General features: G+C 26.3%; 1 protein-coding gene across 1 annotated transcript; it reads left to right on the top strand.

Moving 5' to 3' along the window:
- The first annotated feature begins 5328 nt into the window (after positions 1 to 5328).
- Positions 5329 to 13690, top strand: LOC136087580 (uncharacterized). The gene is made up of 8 exons (XM_065810768.1): positions 5329 to 5428; positions 5582 to 5713; positions 8017 to 8198; positions 10650 to 11045; positions 11142 to 11484; positions 12184 to 12425; positions 12567 to 12742; positions 12838 to 13690. Exons 2-8 carry the CDS (start codon positions 5662 to 5664, stop codon positions 13649 to 13651), a joined length of 2205 nt encoding a protein of 734 aa, XP_065666840.1. The 5' UTR covers positions 5329 to 5428; positions 5582 to 5661; the 3' UTR covers positions 13652 to 13690.
- The last annotated feature ends 1659 nt before the right edge of the window (positions 13691 to 15349 follow it).

Genomic DNA, 15349 nt, shown 5'->3' with positions numbered 1-15349 from the left:
TTACAATAAATAATATTTTATTATTACTACATATGAAGGATAGGTAAAACGAAATATTTGTATCCAGTTCTCTGTTTATCTAAATAAATTGTTTATAAAGTTAATTTGTTAAATAGAAGCGCTGCAATGTCCTTTTTTTGAACATAATAAAGCTTTTCATTCATAAAAAGTTATTAACTGAAATTTTTTTTCCAAAGTCATTGTCTTCAAAAACTTAACGTAAAAAAACAGAAAACGGTTAAAATTAGGGCGCTTAAATTTGGCGCCAATACAGTCTTGAACGTATTTGAATAGATCTGCTTAAAAAAAATTTAGGTTTTTTCTGAAAATATCATTTTTAACCATTTTATATCTGAGGATTTTTGGTTGAGTTTTTAATTTAAAAAAGGTGTAAACCTAAAGAAAATGACAACTAATGTTGAAGAAAACCTTGTTCGTACTGAGAAAGTAAAAAATTTTGTATACGATAAAATAAATCAGCCACTTAGTTTTCAGTTTGTTATGCAAATATTTGATAAAATAAGAACTGACAGTTTAAATTGCAATATCATTGAATCAGCGCCAATCAAACCTCACGCAGGAGAAATTTACATCTATAAACAGAAAAGTGAACTTGATGATGATTATTTATGCGATCATTATCGATTTCAAAACACTGGGAGAATGAAAAACCAACAACTTGGTAAAACAAAAACTTATTATAAAAACCAAATTGGCAAAACAAATGAATACAACAACGATTTTCAAAAACAAGTTTTTGTAAGCAACATGCCTTTTGTGATAATTCACTATTTTGGAGATCATCGCGCTTCAGTTTCAATTCCTCACGGAAATAGCAATTGTGACAGACCGTTCAACAACAACTCTAAAAAATCTTATGAAGGCAAATGCTTTGGATATTGAACCACAAAAATTATATGAAAATTCTTTAACTCTATCAAAAAAAGACTATATCCTAAAAAATACTCCCTATTCTTTTATTGATGCTGAAGCATCGGTTTCACCACGCAACACTTAGCAAACCAAAAATATCAAATACAACGAAGTGAAAAAACGGAGAATTACAAATGATGAAATTTACGGAGTCCAAGAGCTAGCCAATCAAGATTTATATGATTTCATCCATCACTTTGCTATTCATCGTGACTTGATGTTAATTATGGCTCATCCAAAAGCTTTGGAGCTCGCTAATAAACTGATAAAAGAAAGCAGTGCCAATCCGTCATTAAAACAAATGTTATCTTATGATACAACTTTTAATTTGGGGGACTTTTATGCTTCAATTTTAGTTATGATAAACACTGATTTTGTAAAAGAACCAATATTGTGATGTTTGTAATACATGATAGAAAGCATGAAATAACACACGTTCGGTCAAATTTTATATATCGTCTTTTGTTACTGGATAAATTTGGAAAGAACATTCCAATTTTAATAGATTGCGAAAAATCAATCGTAAATTCAATAGTGAGAAACTCAAATATTTCATCGAACATAATATTTTGCAGAAATCATGTTCTTCAAGACGTAAAAAGGTATATCAGCACAGTAAAAGGTTTTAAAGATGATTACAAAGTGAACATAACAAATGTTGAGGAACTATGCAAAAATAACAATTTTGACCACGATTATGAAAGATTGAAACTGAAATGGTCAGCAATTTTTCTTAAATATTTTGACAAACATTTGAAAAATGACATTAAAATGCATTGCAATAAATCAATATATCACAGATTTTCAGCTTTCAATGATGTAAATCCAACAAATAATATTGCAGAACGTTTGAGTTGAATGATTAAAGACCATCAAAAATTTAAAGAGCTTCGTTAGATTCTATGGTATTTTCGTTATATAAATTTCAAATTTATTTTCTTAACGAATTTAATCGTGGCTACAAAAGTCTAGGAAACTTCAAAATGATTGACCAAAATCTCACCAAAAAGTTATTAGAAATAAGTGATTTAGAATTTACTCCATTGTATGATATCTTAGAAAGTATAAGTCAAAATCAAATGAAACCGATTCAGATTGGCATTAGTAAATCATTCAGACAATATGCTAACACGTTGGCATCAATAGTTTTAAAAAAAGATTTAGCTGCGTATGAACCGAAAAATGATTGTTATACAGTAAAAAGCGCAATTGATGGCAAAAAACATCTTGTAAACTATAACGGTAATACTAAAGGATATACTTGTACATGCCCTGCTAGAAAAAACTGTTATCATATAATATCAGTAAAATCATTACCAATCGCACCCCCAGATATATCAAAGCCAACATACCGCTTAAGCAAATTAAGAAAAAAAAATAACCATGAAACTAGAAGTGGCAGAAAAAAACCGAGACCAAAAGACAGAGAACTTAGTATTATAGCTGCTGACAATTCCTTAGAAGTATCTAAACATTTGCCTCCAAAACATTCGACACCAAACAAAACAAAGTTAAACACGGCGGAAAATACTTTTACTTTGTTGGCAACTTTAGATAAATTCAAAAACAATACAAGCATGGAAGTTTCTACCGAGAATTTGAGTAGCATAGATGATAAAAACAATAAAAGCCTAGAAGAAAAAACAGTTACAACTTTTATAGCAGATTTTAGTAATTTGCCACAACTGGTTTCCTCAGCTGAAGAGTTAAATGAACCGTCGCTGAATGAAAATGAACCCTTAACATCAAACGTAATTGATCAAGTATGTTTGTTGTTCTTAAAATCGTTTGATAAAGAAAATCAAATATTTTACTTAGATTATTTTAATTATCGATATTTAGTAAATGGAAACATTGCACAACTTTCAAAATTTATGCACCAACATGACGTATTTAACAAAGACTTTATTTTGGTGAATATAAATACAGATATAGAAAGAGGCAATCATTGGATATTAGGAGTGATTTCATTAAACAACAATTATATCTGTATTTTTGATTCACTACGACTAAACAATAACAGACGAGAGCACTTTGTAGAATTAATGAAAATAACTCAAATTTTATCTACCCTTGCTCAATCAAAATTAGACATGAGTAAATTTAAATTCTATTACAGTTTAGATTGCGAACAACAAAATAATAGTTTTGATTGCATTGTTTATGTTATATTGTGGGCTTATCAAATAATAAAAGGTCAAAAAGAATATGTGGCTATAGCAAAAGCAAGAAAGTTTATAAGGTATATCTACAGTCTTGGAGAGATCTCAATTACGTTTGATCGAAAAAAAGTACTAGAGAAGCAAATATTATATCTTATTGTAAAAACTCAAAACAAGTTAAAAGTAAGCATTTCTATAACAAAGAGTATAGGTATATTTGACATAGTATTATAGCGTAGGTATATTTGACATAGGTATATAAGGCGTAGTATTCATAAAAACTAATTATGACGCTAAAAGAAATTCTAAGTTATAGTTGTTTCTTACATAAAAAAGCGCGTTCCCCAGGGATCTATTCTAGGTCCTTTGCTTTTTCTTGTCTATATTAACGAAATATTTTTATCTTCTCGTATACTGACTTTTATTCATTTTGCTGATGACACCCAAGCTTTCTACATCCACTAAAATATTAAAACTATTTTTAACACAGTAAATTAGGAGCTTGAAGAGCTAAGTGATTGGTTGAAGGCCAACAAACTTTCCTTGAACATTGAAAAAAGCAAATACATTCTTTTCACAAAACCATCAAAGTCAGACACGTTACCTTTAAAACTCCCGGATATTTTAGATGACAAAATAAAACAAAATTAAAAAGAGCATTTTCTGTGAAGTTTCTAGGAGTCATTCTAGATGAACATATAAGTTGGAAAGAGCATATCAAGTTGTTAGAAAATAAAATATTTAAGAGCATTGGAATTATCCATAAAACTAAGTATATTTTAAAAAAAGTATGTCTAAAAAGTTTATATTTTGCATTTGTTCATAGCTACATTAGCTACTGCAATGTTGCCTGGGCATGTACTTACCAATCAAAACTAGCCTTAGTCTATAAAAAACAAAAGCAAGCATGCCGCATATTCACAAATGGATATGCTAGTGCTAAACAAATAATGAAAGAACTGAGAGTTTTTAATATTTATGAACAAAACATCTATAGCATCCTTCAGTTTATGTTTAAATTAAAAAATAATTTGGTCCTAAAAATATTCCATAATTACTTCCAACTTATTGATCATAAATACGAAACAAAATGTTCTAAGCAGTACTACTATATTCTATAAATGTCTTTGTGACAATCGAAATTCTTAATATCTAGAAGAGGACCACAATTGTGGAACTCATTTCTCACAAATGAGATTAAAACGATAAACTCTTTTCAACATTTTAAATACGTTGTTAAACAACAGTTACTTGACCTCAACATTATTGAATGAATCTCTTATTTTTAAAAAACTCTTACACGTCTTGAAATTTTTTATTTATTTCCACAATAGCTAAAAATGCTTATGGTTATATTTATAAAAATGCATTTAACTGTATTTATATTAATAAAGATATATTTATTTGGCTGTTTTAATCATAAAAGTTTTATATTTATATATATTTAAATATCTTAGAACTTGTGTTTATCTTATATTTAATTGATATTTAATTTAAAATAAATTAAAATTAACGAGGAAAGATGATAAAAAAATCGTCTTCTGCTTGCTCCAGTCGATTTTTTACGTTAACGATTTTGTAAAAAAAATTTTATATTGACGAAAAATATTATATATTTATCTATATCTATCTAACATTCCGCAGGTGTGAAAACGCATTGTTGCTGTTGTAAAAACGGTTTTTATGCATTTTGATCGGATTTTTGTTTAATAACTCAGCAGGTATTGGTCGGGCGACATTCCGCGTGTCGCCATTCGACTCAGAATTCAATTCTACATAAGAAAAAGTCTATCCGCGGGTGTGATATTCAATTTTAAAAAATCTCTACATTTTAGGGACTACCATAAAATGTTACAAAAATGCTTATAAAAAGTTTATTAAAAGTTTTTGTAAGTAGAATTTTGAATTCTATGTTTAAATTTTAGAAATAATGTTCATTAGTTAATTCCTTTTTTCTGCCGTTTTAATTAATAAACCGATATAATTTACATTATTTATAATAAACCAATTTTTACCGATAATTATTAGACTAAAAGGTTTCTGTACCGACTTAATACAATTAGTTTACGTATTACTTTGGTCAATAGTTTTTTTTTTTTAATCGACCGTAAAGCGTTATAGTTTTCTATAAATTTGCCAATATACCAAAAATCGCAGGAAACACTAAATCCAATCCGTCAAAGTGCTGTTTGAACAGTTTTCAAAAATTCTAGACCCGATTACGGCGTTTACAATGTGATACAAATGTTATTTAAATTAAGTCTTTAAAAAAAATCTATTTAAATTCGTTAATTTTTTTGCTATGAATGGAAAAATGGATGAAACATATAAAGGTTTTTATAGTTTTATTGGTTTGAATATTTCATGTAATTATTTTTCTCATATTTTATAATAATTTTTTGCGAAAATAGCAGTTAAAGTTAATAAACATTTATTTATAATAATTTCAAGGTTGAAAGTTGACATGTTATATTTTTAAATTGTAGATTTAACTAAAACTTTCAATGCAATTTCTTATAAAACAGTAAAAGAAGCTTAGAATGCAATTGAATCTCATTAACGACACATGAACGTGAAATTCTCTGTTTATACAAAAGATGTTGGATTTGCTCAAAAAGGTTATTTTTTTTACTTTAGAAATTGATCATTTTCTACTATATATGAAAAACATATTTACAACAAAAAACTATGCATATTTATGTATTTATATACATATGTATACATATTTATGTATGTATATACATATAAATATATATATATATATATATATATATATATATATATATATATATATATATATATATATATATATATATATATATATATATATATATATATTCATAATGTGCATGTATTTACATATGTATGTATGTATGTATTTATGTATGTATGTATATACATACATACATATATATATATATATATATATATATATATATGCATATATATATATATATATATATAATATATATATATATATATAAATATATATATATTATATATATATATATATATATATATATATATATATATATATATATATATATATATATATATATATATATATATATATATATATATATATATATATATATATATATATATATATATATATATATATATATATATATATATATATATATATATATATATATATATATATATATATATATATATATATATATATATATATATATATATATATATATATATATATATATATATATATATATATATATATATATATATATATATATATATATATATATATATATATATATATATATATATATATATATATATATATATATATATATATATATATATATATATATATATATATATATATATATATATATATATATATATATATATATATATATATATATATATATATATATATATATATATATATATATATATATATATGAAGACCTCAGTGGAAAAACCGGAGTTGTCACATTTAAAAAGTATTGAGAAAGTATTTGTTGATCATTAATAAATGTCTTTATTTAAAGCAAAGAAAAAAAATTTTTTGTATAAAAAATTACAAAATGTTTTGTTTTTGAATAAATTTTAAATAAAATAATTATAGTATAAATTTTTTTAAGTTGCTTAGTTTCATTTGCTTTAAATAAAGACTTTTATTAATGATCAATAAATACTTTCTCAATACTTTTTAAATGTGACAACGCCGGTTTTTCCACTGAGGTCTTCATATATATATATATATATGTATAAGGGTGTCCAAAAAAATATTTTCAGGGTTTTATTATGACTGGAAGTGCTAGATGTAAAAGCTGAGTTTTTCATCCAAAATAGAAATCACTATTAAATTTTCTCTTCATATGAAATTAAAAACCAATAAGACATAAATAATCTATAAGTAAATATATGCAATTTTTGTTGCCACTATTTAAGTTTGATTTTATATTCTGCAAATAAAAATAAATAATATTGAATGTAATATTTTCTAGCACATCAAAGATTATATTGTTTTGAAGCAAAAAAAATTTGAAAGTACAAATTTTCAGCAGTTGTCAAGCTTTGTTTTGGTCATACTTTTAGAAAAATATTTTTAGACTTTAAAATTACTACAAAAACAAAATTTTGAATAATATCTCTGTAGCTACAATAAAATCTTGAATGAACTTTTTGTTCATTTTTCTAGCATCATTGAACAGTAAATAGAATCCACAAATTAACTCCTGCAGCTGAGGGTGGTTAAGAGCTATAGTGTTAGGAGTATTTTTGATATCTTCAGAATTTATCTTTTGCTGTGTATATGCTGAATTCCAGATATTTTTTTAATCATTTTTCCAGATTTCCGAAAAGCTTTTCATTGATACAAATTTGAATATGCTTATTATTATAACTCTAGGACTGTATAAAAAACATATTTAATTTTTAGAGAAATGAGCAATGGCTAGTCAAACTTGAGATTAAGAAAGCATTCTAGTCGCCGTTATTTAAAAAAATTTTATATAAGTAAATTTATATTGGAAAACTTATGTTTTTTTGTTAAGGACGAGTCAGGACAGAGAAAACAGTAAAACTTAGAATTTACATCTAGTTGTCATTGAAATAAAAAAAAGTTCTATGATTTTTGGGACACTCTTTTATATATATATATATATATATATATATATATATATATATATATATATATATATATATATATATATATATATATATATATATATATATATATATATATATATGATTTTCTGATGAATCTTTGTTGATGAAACACAGTGTTAAATGGAAAAAATTTTTGTTAAGTGATTTTCTACTGGTATATATATATATATATATATATATATATATATATATATATATATATATATATATATATATATATATATATATATATATATATATATATATATTTATATAATTGAATTACTTTTTTATTCTGCAGATTTTGAGCTAACAAACCACAAACTTCTATTTGTGGATATAAAAAGATCCGGCAGAACACCTCCAATTCAGTTCTCTGGTATGCCTTTCATAATCTTAGGTAAAAAACGTCTTGATTGTTCTAGTGGTGTTGATAGATGTATAAGTACAAAGAGGAAGAAAGTGAATGAAAAACTAAAGCATGTAAGTTATACTTGAGTTGCTTTTGCAATGCTAAATTTCAAAATTAATTATAAAATTGAGTTTTGTATTTATATAATTAAAGAATAACTTTATCAATAAGCTATTTTAGGTTGCCATTTGCGGATGACATCTTTATAAACATATTTGGGGATTTAGTTTTTAATAATTTATATCTTTTAAAGTCTTTCAAATATTACTTTGTTTAATGGTTTCCTTAGAAAAACCAAGACCATTGCTTCACGAAAAGCAGATATCACGCGCAGAACACTAAAAAGATAAATTGCCCAGCAAAAGTTGTTTTAAGAGATGTGGTGATATTTAATGGTTTCAAAGTAAAATAGTAGTAGTAACTTGTTTGTTCTTGTAATAACTTGTTTGTTGATACTTTTTCAAAATTGAAAGTGTGATTAAATTAAACTTTAAAAAGTTAAATTGAAGAATATTAAATTTAGAACAAATACTGACTTGCTATATTTTTTGCATGATAGAAATAATAAAAATGCAATTGTTTTTCTTCTAGGCAACTGCAAATACTAAAAGCAGTAAAAGAACAATTAAGAATAATAAATGCAAGAATAATAAATGCAAACCACATTTCATAGATTCCATTTCAGGATACTACAATATTTTTTTGAAACATGGGTAAATTCGTAAAAAGTCGGATTACATCCAAAAGCAGTTAGATAAGCTAATACAACAGACAAATGTGTAAAGATGATAAAATAAAATGTATGAATAAAATGTCCAATGACTGATAATATCTCCAGGCAAAATTCAACCACCACAATTAATCTCAATTAAAATTCAACCACCACAATTAATCTCAAATGTATGAATAAAATATCCAATAACTGATAATATCTCCAGGCAAAATTCAACCACCACAATTAATCTCTCTAGCATAATCTCGGAACTGGTCAAAACAAAATAAACTTCAACTGGTGGATCTCTATTGACATACCCAGTAATGTAAACCAAAGACATTTTAATTTCTTTAGACAAATTACTTTCAATAAGTGGAAGATTATGAAACACTGAGCAAAATATCATTTTGCATTACATATTTACATTTTTCACATAAATGGCATGATGATACTTCTAAATCATTAGCAATACCAATTTTATACTTTACCAAATTTACACTTCTTTATCATTATACTTATACTTTACCAAATTTATAGTTCTATATCATTAGTGATACCAATATTCAGACAAAGTTTTTTTTTTTGTCAACTTTTTGCAATATTTGCTGAACATTTATAAAGTAGGTATCACCTCATCCTTGCCATAGTTTTCCAAATGCTTTCTCAATAAGGTCACTAGGAAAATGACCTTATTTTTCAGGAAGCATGTTTCAACCATATTAGCCAAGTTTAAAAGAAAGTTCAATTGTTTATCATTGTTTGATAAAAAACAGCACAATATTTATCTCGTACAAATATCTTTATAAAGTCCTTTAACATAACCAATTTTAAAAATTTTGATAAAAAATAAAAAAAAGCATTGTGGTGTCGTCAACATTTTTTATGGATGTATGAGTTTTTAAAGCAGCTACAGTCTCATCACAAAATGTTCCTAAACAAATCAACACATTTTGACTTTCAATTGGTTTAGGAAAAATTGCAGTTTAATTAAGTTTAGGCAATTTTACAATAGCATCTTTTTTAAATTTTGAAAATTAAAAAAAAAGTTTTCTAAGATCTGACCTTTTTGCAGTTCTTGAAATACTTTTGTCAGTAAAACATAGTCCTTGGCAAGTTTCAGTGAGCCAAATGTTGCGAATAGATTTTATTAAATGAACAAAGTCATATAGAAGGAAGTGTTATCATTAGTGCACCTGGTGTTATTGAGATAAAACATTCCAAAAAAATTTTTATTTACTTTGTTATTGTCCAAAGAATAGCAACAACCGAACCACCACAATGCTTTAATTGTTTGGATTGTTTGATCATATTGAAAATTAGCATCTAAACCTGTTACTGGTAATGCTTTATAAAGCATAACATACAAAAACTTTTTTCAGCCAAAACTGTTTTTGCTAATTCATTTGGGAAATTGAAAGATTTACCAAAAATGTTTCATCAGTTAGTAGTATAAGTCTTAGAGAAGTAGAGGATTTGTCAAAATACAACTTTAAAAGATCAACATATCCAACATTTCTAACTTTAGACATTTAACTTTGTCATCAAAGATATACTTAGTAGTTTAAAGTCATCTCATAGTCGAGAGTAAAAGATATTTGACAGTGAAAAGTACTTAAATGCCCTAGCAACCATATCAGAAGAATACTTTTTTTCACCAATAAACATTAAAAAGTTCATACTTAACATTTTCACAGTACATTTTCATAAAAAAAATTTTCACAGACTTTGTAACATCATAAGCACTTGTTACTATAGTAGGCCATGATGTCAAAAAATATATAAACTATTTTACAAATTTCTATTTTAGTTTGGAGGAGTTTTACAACAAGTCGACAAACGTGTAATAAGAAAAATCAAGGACCTGGTTGGGGAAGGTATTAGGGATGCTCATGAAATAAAAAGATGTCTTCAACGCTATGTTAAATATGACATTTTTGAAGGCTTGCAGCAGCCGGAAACAAGTAACAGGCGTTTTCATCCTCAAATTTCTGATATCAGAAACTATATTAGTATCACAATGAGTGCACTCAAATATTCTAAAATGGATCAGGAAAATCTTTTTTATAAGATAGGCGAATGGCAAAAATCACACCCAAATGATAAAATGTTGTTCAGAGGATACAAAAAAGTGGACTCACACAATAGTAATCAAAAAGAAAGATTGTGGTTTAACTGTGGAATGGAAAATCTAACTGACATCAATGTAAGTCATTTTATGTATTGTTTTATCTGTATCAAAATAATATATTTCTTAAAATTGTGTCATTATTGCAACATGAATTCTTTTAATGCTTTTTAGAATGTAGCATCACTTGATTTAAATGAGTCAAAAAATAATAGATTACTCTTTATTTACCAAAATGCTAACCAGCGTCGTTTACTTCAAAGGTATGGGAACAGTATTTGTCTTTTTGATGCAACATACAAAACAACAAGATATGCCATCCCATTGTTCTTTTTAGTTGTTAAAACTAATGTGGACTACCAAGTTGTAGCATCATTTGCCATTCAAAATGAGACAGTTACCTCAATTGCAGAAGCTTTAACATTCATTAAAATATGGAATCCACTATGGCTACCACAACCATTTATGGTAGACAACTGCGATGAAGAAATTCAATCCATCTTATTTTTGTTTCCAAGTAAGTACATTATTTGCAGGGTTGGGGTCGTTACATTTTAAAGATACTTAAAAATAAAAAAAGTAAAAAGTAAAAGTACTGACTCTAAAAGTAACAAAGTGAACTAAAAAGTATTGCTAAACCAAAATACTAAAATAAATGTATTTTGGTTCAGCAATACTTTTTAGTTACAAAGTAAAAAGTACTTTGGTGTGTCACAAAATTAAATACATCAAACATTAACATGAAAGAAATAATTTTCTAAATTATCTTGTCATAAAGCTTTACATATATTTTATCCATTGATGCAAGAAATTTTATTACAACAAATGTGTTTCAGCGGTTGTTAATGTTTGTGGATTATTGTATAATACAAATTTATGTAAAAAAAGAATTTATTCAATGAAATGATAAAATATTTTCTCGTTGTCTTTGAAGCGATAAAACTATACAAACAGCATAGCTGCGTATTGTTATAAACGTTTTTGAAAAGTGTTCCAAACAGGCAGTTAGTTCTTTCATTCGTTATAAAAAATAGGTCTGAAAAGTAACAAAAGTACTATGTTGTTCAATTCTTTTACTTGACGTTTGTTCAAGTAAAAGTACTCTATTTACTATAAAACATATTTTTATATATAATCAAAAATAATAAAAGATGAAAACTATTAATTTTTTTTGACATTTTCTTGCAAAGAAAATTAATCGTTTTCGTCTTTTTAGATCTTTTATTATGCGATTTCCACCGGGAGCAAGCATGGGTTCAATGGTTATCTGCTCATAATAATGGACTACGAGATAAAAGAGAAACAATTTTGGTTGTGCTAAGAAAGATTACATCATCTGAAACACATGATCTATATGAAGAACATGTTAGAGAGTTAAAAGCGAGTGAGGTTTGGAAAAGTGATAGTTCCAAGAATTTTCGAAATTGGCTCGACAAAACTTGGTTTCCAGTACACCAGGTACAATAGAATAATTTTATTACTCAGAGGTATTGAGAAATAGTTTTAAGCAAAACTTATACTGTAATTTTTGTCAATTGTATTAATGCAAAAGATAAGTGCATTTTAATAAATTTTAATATATGTATTTTCTTTAATTAGCTCTGGGTATGTTACTATCGACTGGGTTTGCTTGAAGTTGCAGTTAATGCAAATAATGGAGTGGAAAGTAAGAATAAAGAATTTAAATATGGCTACTTAAGTAAATTTCATGATAAATGTTTAAGTGGAATGATTACGGTTCTTGTGGAGCAATTTTTACCTGATAAGTATAACAGGTATATTTTAGTGTTGCTGTTTTGACACACACGTATATGTGTGTGTGTGTTTGTGTGCATATAAATAGCTTATAACTATAAAACTAATTTTTTAGTTATGTTGAATCTAATTTTAAAGCGTCTGGTTATTACCGTTCCTACCAACAAAGTCTGTCTTCTTGGCTACATAACCGACCCAAAAAGTTTGTTGCCCACTGTATTGAGAAATTGGATTCATCAAAATTCATAGCAAGCAATTTGATTTATAAAGATGGTGTAGTTTTTAAAGTGAAGAGTGAAAAAAATAATAATATTTATGAAGTTTTTTTTGGTGATGAATTGCGAATGCCAAGTTGTAGTTGCTTTGATTGGAAAAAAAACTTACTTCCGTGTAAACATATGCTCGCTGTGACTACAAAATATAAAATATCTTGGGATTCGTTTGGTACACAATACAAGAACTCTGTTTTTTTAAACTTGGACTTTGATGTAATGAAACCGCGTATAGTTAAAAGTATGTCGGTTAAAGAACCATGTCCTGTAGATGATCCATCTCAACTATCTAATATACCTATCAAAAGTTATCCAAAACAAGGTAAAGCTTCTATTTGCCGCGAATTGCTAAATCAAATAAAGTCATTGACTTACTTAATTGAGTCTCAAGAAGTATTTGATCAACTAGAGGAAAGGCTACAAACCCCATTAAAAGACTGTGAAGAAAGTACATGTAAAGATCACGGGTTAGTTATCGAACATGAAAAAAAAAGATATCGTGCTATTTGCCAAACAAACAAAATTTACTTCGACATGCTACCTCCTATCAAAAAAAAGAAATCGAATCTTTCAGGTAGAGTTGGTATTGCAAATGACGCACGAAAAGCGGCATCAAAAATATCGATTGGGACGGAAGCTTCTGGAAAAAAAAATTAATATAATGTTCAATAATAAAATCAATAATTGAAGTTGAAACCTTAATCTCATTATCTTTTATTACCCGGTATATTTTATTATATAGATTATTAATTTTTTATTGATGCTTCAAATAACACATGGGTATATAAACTATGGGTGTTAGTCTTAAGCGCTATTTAGTATTTCGGCTTCAACAAAGTTAAAGACTATACACCCATGTGTATAGACTTTAATTTTGTTAAAGATATGCTAATTTTATATTTTTATGTTTATAGAGTATGAGCGCATCTTATGAAATTAAGTACCAACGCTACCATGCACTTTAGTTCGTGCATAATTTTTAGTTGTGAAAATAGTCTTTAAACATTCAAGTCAATCATTTTTTATTAGGTAACTATAAATATGGTGATCAATCAGTTTAAAAGTAAGTTATCTAACGTGCTGAGTCTTGGCAAACTCAGTTCTACAGAAGAGTTGGAATATATACGACTCCTCTGATTAGAGCTAGAGTCTCTGTCCCAAAACTCGTAAAGTTGCATCTCTCACTTTTCCACAAATACACTTTAAGGGAAAGGGTGAAGTTTTCCTTTAGATTGATGCGCAGCTGTAACTCCTATACACAAACGTGGGCTTGTTGTGCACAGTTGTAGATTAGTTGTGCTACTCCACACTTAATTGTGGAGTAAAACTCCACAATCTCTGCGAGAATGTAGTACCATGCAAATTAATTTTGTTTAATTTTCTGTCAACTGTTTTTTTTGTACTTTAACTCTCTTCTTTAATCCAAACTTTAAAAGTGATTTATTGCGGAAACGTTGGAGCTTAAAGATATAAATCGAAGTAAGATCTAAAACAATGGTTCAAGAATTGTAATTCAATATTTAAACAATTTAATGTTCAAAAATTACATTGTTAACTGTAATATTTGCAAACGAAACAAAATTTTTAAAGTTGTAATTAGTTTAGTACAAAGTTGTTGGGGTTTCTATATCAAGATCTTCTTATTTTATAATCAGATAACGTAAAAACATATTAAGTTTTTTTTTTATTTTCGACTTCTAAGCTATCATATTTAGCATGGAATTGTTTTAATTGGGAAGATTGTGGAGCATTATTCTGTCGTATTTCCTGGTTTACTATATTTGAAATAATTTTTACCAACATTTTGTTAGTTATGAAAGTAATTTTGAATAATACTTTTACGTTTCATTAAACATTAGTTGTTGTTTCTTAAACGAAAAGATTTGACTCAATATTTAAGTGTAAACCAAATTAATGGAAGTATAAATTTAACTAGTGAAAAGCACTCATAACACTCAATAACACTCTTTTTTTAATGTAAACTTAAACAGCAGTTCTTTGCGGAAAATAAAGATACAAGAAGTGTTATTTAATGTTTAAAAATTACATTATAAACCATAATATTTGTAACAAAACAACTTCTTATAGGTTTTAATCAGTTTAGTAGTAAGATTCTTTTAGAATTAGATGGCGTGAAAGCATTTGTTGATTTATTTATATTTAATATTAATTGATTGTTTAATCATAAACATTTATTTATAAATATACTTTAATTTTAATTTTACCGATGATATTTAAAAACTAAGTATTTAAAACCTAAATTTATTAGATAAATATTTACTCCGCTAATTTCTTTTGGAATATTTATTTTTTATTTTTTCTTAGAATTTTTCTTAGAATTCTTAGAAAGAAAGT

Source organism: Hydra vulgaris, chromosome 11 (genome assembly GCF_038396675.1).
Source record: "Hydra vulgaris chromosome 11, alternate assembly HydraT2T_AEP".
Lineage (NCBI taxonomy): Eukaryota > Metazoa > Cnidaria > Hydrozoa > Anthoathecata > Hydridae > Hydra > Hydra vulgaris.
Note: the sequence above shows the minus strand (reverse complement) of the source record. Positions and strands in the feature narration are given on the sequence as shown.

What these genes read in the sequence shown, in the direction of transcription:
- LOC136087580 (XM_065810768.1), top strand. Translation starts at nt 5,662, where the DNA reads ATGAACGTGAAATTCTCTGTTTATACAAAAGATGTTGGATTTGCTCAA. An exon ending in CTTGGTTTCCAGTACACCAG is followed by an intron (nt 12,426 to 12,566) that starts GTACAATAGAAT and finishes TTCTTTAATTAG; the next exon opens with CTCTGGGTATGTTACTATCG. An exon ending in TTACCTGATAAGTATAACAG is followed by an intron (nt 12,743 to 12,837) that starts GTATATTTTAGT and finishes CTAATTTTTTAG; the next exon opens with TTATGTTGAATCTAATTTTA.